This window comes from Diaphorina citri, unplaced genomic scaffold (assembly GCF_000475195.1).
Source record: "Diaphorina citri unplaced genomic scaffold, Diaci psyllid genome assembly version 1.1 scaffold5809, whole genome shotgun sequence".
Classification (NCBI taxonomy): domain Eukaryota; kingdom Metazoa; phylum Arthropoda; class Insecta; order Hemiptera; family Psyllidae; genus Diaphorina; species Diaphorina citri.
In genome coordinates this window covers 215-3,384 of record NW_007383185.1, presented here as the reverse complement: position 1 = coordinate 3,384, position 3,170 = coordinate 215, and the positions used below count along the sequence as shown (strand labels likewise).

General features: G+C 40.0%; 1 protein-coding gene across 1 annotated transcript; it reads right to left on the bottom strand.

Annotated features, from left to right (window-relative positions):
• Positions 1 to 238: 238 nt before the first annotated feature.
• Positions 239 to 2,820, bottom strand: LOC103521725 (tubulin polyglutamylase TTLL5-like; the record flags this gene model as incomplete). Its single annotated transcript, XM_026832269.1, has 5 exons — positions 239 to 251; positions 886 to 1,095; positions 1,463 to 1,720; positions 2,202 to 2,414; positions 2,714 to 2,820. Coding segments are annotated over 5 exons (801 nt in total), but the record flags the coding sequence as incomplete, so codon positions are not given.
• Positions 2,821 to 3,170: the final 350 nt, after the last annotated feature.

The following is a 3,170-nucleotide window of genomic DNA, read 5'->3' as shown; positions in this document are numbered from 1 at the left end:
TAAAAATATCAAATTACTGAAATTACCTCGCTGGCAAAAAAAGTTACAAGGAGTACAACAGATCACCACTTTAATTTCATCAAAACTTTTTTCCCTCCTCTTCTTCTCCCTCGTTCTTCTCTTCCTTTTAGTCCTCTTCCTTCTCTTCCTCCTCCTTCCCCTCTTCCTCCTTAATCCTCCCTCCTTATTTATCACTCAATGCTCAGCTCTCACGCAATCTGACAAACTCGATTTTGCATCACGAACTTTGACTAGTGACTAGAGAATATAGAATCTAATACAGGTAACATTTATAGGTACTACCTATCAGATAGGTAATAGGTACTATCAGATAGGTAATAGGTACTATCAGATAGGTAACAGGTACTATCAGATAGGTAATGGGTACTATCAGATAGGTAATGGGTACTATCAGATAGGTAATAGGTACTATCAGATAGGTAATAGGTAATCCGATAGGTAAAATAAATAAAAACATAGTTTCCTGCCCGAATAGGAATGTACTTTACTAATTAATTAATATTTTAAGAGTTTATTGTCAATATTTTACTGTACAAATCAAGGCTATTACTATTACTGTTTATCCTGCCCGAATAGGGCTGAAAAGTCCCTTTACCCCAACAGTCTAAACGGCTGTAGGTTACTTGCGTCACAATTTTAACCTTCTATTTGAGGTCTCATATATTATATGGAATGATAATGCATACAAATGTGAGATGACATCTCGTTAGAAGTTTTTTTTTTTCAACCTAAAAAAGATGGTGCGTCCTACTTTAAAGAACCTCTATGAATAATGACAATTGTTGCTTTATTGCGTATAAATGCTTTACTTTGCGTATAAAAATACCCCTTTTCCACGTCAAATAATATGTACGTAGAGTACACCATAACTCACCAAAACAATTGCTAAAGTGAGGCACAAACAGTTTACATGCGGCAATGATGGAGGGAGCCGTTGCTAGAACGGCTTTGATCACAGCGTCCTCTATTCTCTGCATGAGAGAACCAGTGTCGACGTTACAGGAACGCAAGTGCCGGAGTAACGCACTCAGCGTCCACTTGTGTCCTACGTCCTCCGCTTCTGGATCTTCACTCCTGAGGAAAAATTAATAGGAGTATTTGTTTTTTTTTTTTTTTTTTTTTTTTTTTAATTTCAACAAAAGGGATTCTGATTCCGCTTTGAACGTCCACACTTGCTGCCACAGGTCACTTCTGTATTTTCACTGGTTTAATCTGAAAAAGGGCCTCTGAGTGAAATTTTGCTATTTATTGATGTCTCTCATGTTAAGGGAGATGTTTTAAACATAGATTTCTGTAGGTAAACACCATGGAATATGTTTTGGTAATCAGGATCTTGGATTGTTGAAGTGAGAAATTCATATCTCTTTGGTTGAATAATAAAAAAAAAAATCCCTATAATAAAATACGGCTTAACTCGAATTGAATAATTGAATTGAATTACTTGATGTAGTCCGAGTGATGCTTATTGATGGAGTAGTTGCACAGATGCATGCAGGGGTTCCACAAGTGTTTGCGGCCCGAGTCATATTTGACCGTGGCAAACCGGACCAGCCCCTCCTCGTACATGTAAATAATGAGAGGATCGTATGACGTCACCACGACGTACAGACGTAGGTCACATTTGTGGCCTTCCACCAGGAGAGGCTTCTCTATGTACTTGGCTACCACGACTGACTCCTCCAGAGGAACCTCGTCCGGCTGGAAGAAGAAATAGAATAGAATATATATTATCTCGTTTATCCTGCTCGGATAGCACTGAAAATGAAAAGTCCCTATTGAGAAACTCAAAATAAAACCCAACCTAAGAAAAATGTTTCAGAAATAAGTCTGGGGAGGGAAAAAGTTGCTGCTGCAAAAACATTTCTGGATTGTTGAGAATGGATCTGATAAAAATGTTGCTGGTGGGTACTAGGCTTCAGTCAACAAGCAGAAAGTAAGAGAAGGAACTTTAAAGTGTCTCTCTTTTAGTTTAAAAGTAACAATGAATCCTTAACAAGAGGTTATATTAGCCTTTTCCGCCAAATGAAACCTTCGACTCCTGCTCGGGCCAGATTTTATCCTAAACAGATAAGGTTCGTTCTCGGAACAGCTGGCTTTCTCCTATCCTGTCTTCCTTCGCAGGAAGATTAGCAGTTAGAGCTCCCTCTATCAATCCCCTTGAAAATAATAATAAACTCCCCGTGTCCACAATATAAATGCCTCGACCGCGCGAGGCCGCTACCGGCTTGACAATCCAGGGTCCGCGCGTTCGATAGTGACTGATGGTCAACTCTCGAAAGTCCCCGGGCATAACGAATGTCGACGGAATAAAATCGAAATGTTTGAAGCCTTTGCAATGTTGCATCTTCTCTATGTTCTTGTACAGGCGATCCTTGCGAGTCAACTCATAGGATCTGAAGAGAAAATGAGAGAAAAACATGAGAACAAACATTTTTATGCCAGCCTAGTTAGCTTGGTTGGTAGCGCCTCTGCCTTGTAAGGGCTAGGCCGCTGGTTCGATTCCCGTCCGGGGCGGATTTTATCCTGAAGGGATAAGGTTGGTTCTCGGAATGGCTGGCTTTCTCCTATCCTGTCTTTCTGGAGTCCGCCCCATAGTAGAGGAGCAAAAATAGAGTTCAAAGAGGAGCCCGGGCCCCACGCCCCCCTCCAAATTCGGCCCTGATTCACCACTAACAAATAGACCAATAGTTACCTAGGGAAATGGTTAACTCTCTGATGGGGAGCCAATGAGCGTAGGGTTTGAGGTTTGGGATGAAGGCCGGACCAGAGGAGGTTGAAATCCGCCACATCTGACGTCACCTGAAACACACAAACAATAACACATTTGAGAACAAAGCCGAGAAAAATTCGCTGACTTTTTATTTTTATTTTATTTATTTTATTATTATTATTATTATTTTTTTTTTTTTGAGGTTTGATGAGCTTTTTTCCTGGGACCACACAGTACTTTCTAGATGGCTATTTTACCATTTTATTTTATTTATTATTAGGTATTTTTTTCTTTTGATTGAGGTTTGATGAGAGAACTGTAACTGCTAAGGTCTTATCGTTCCAAAAGCAAAGAGAGACAGGGTAGGAGAAAGCCAGCCGTTCCGAGAACGACTAAACAGCTAAACACCTTAGCTTCCTTCTGAATTAACCCCAATTTG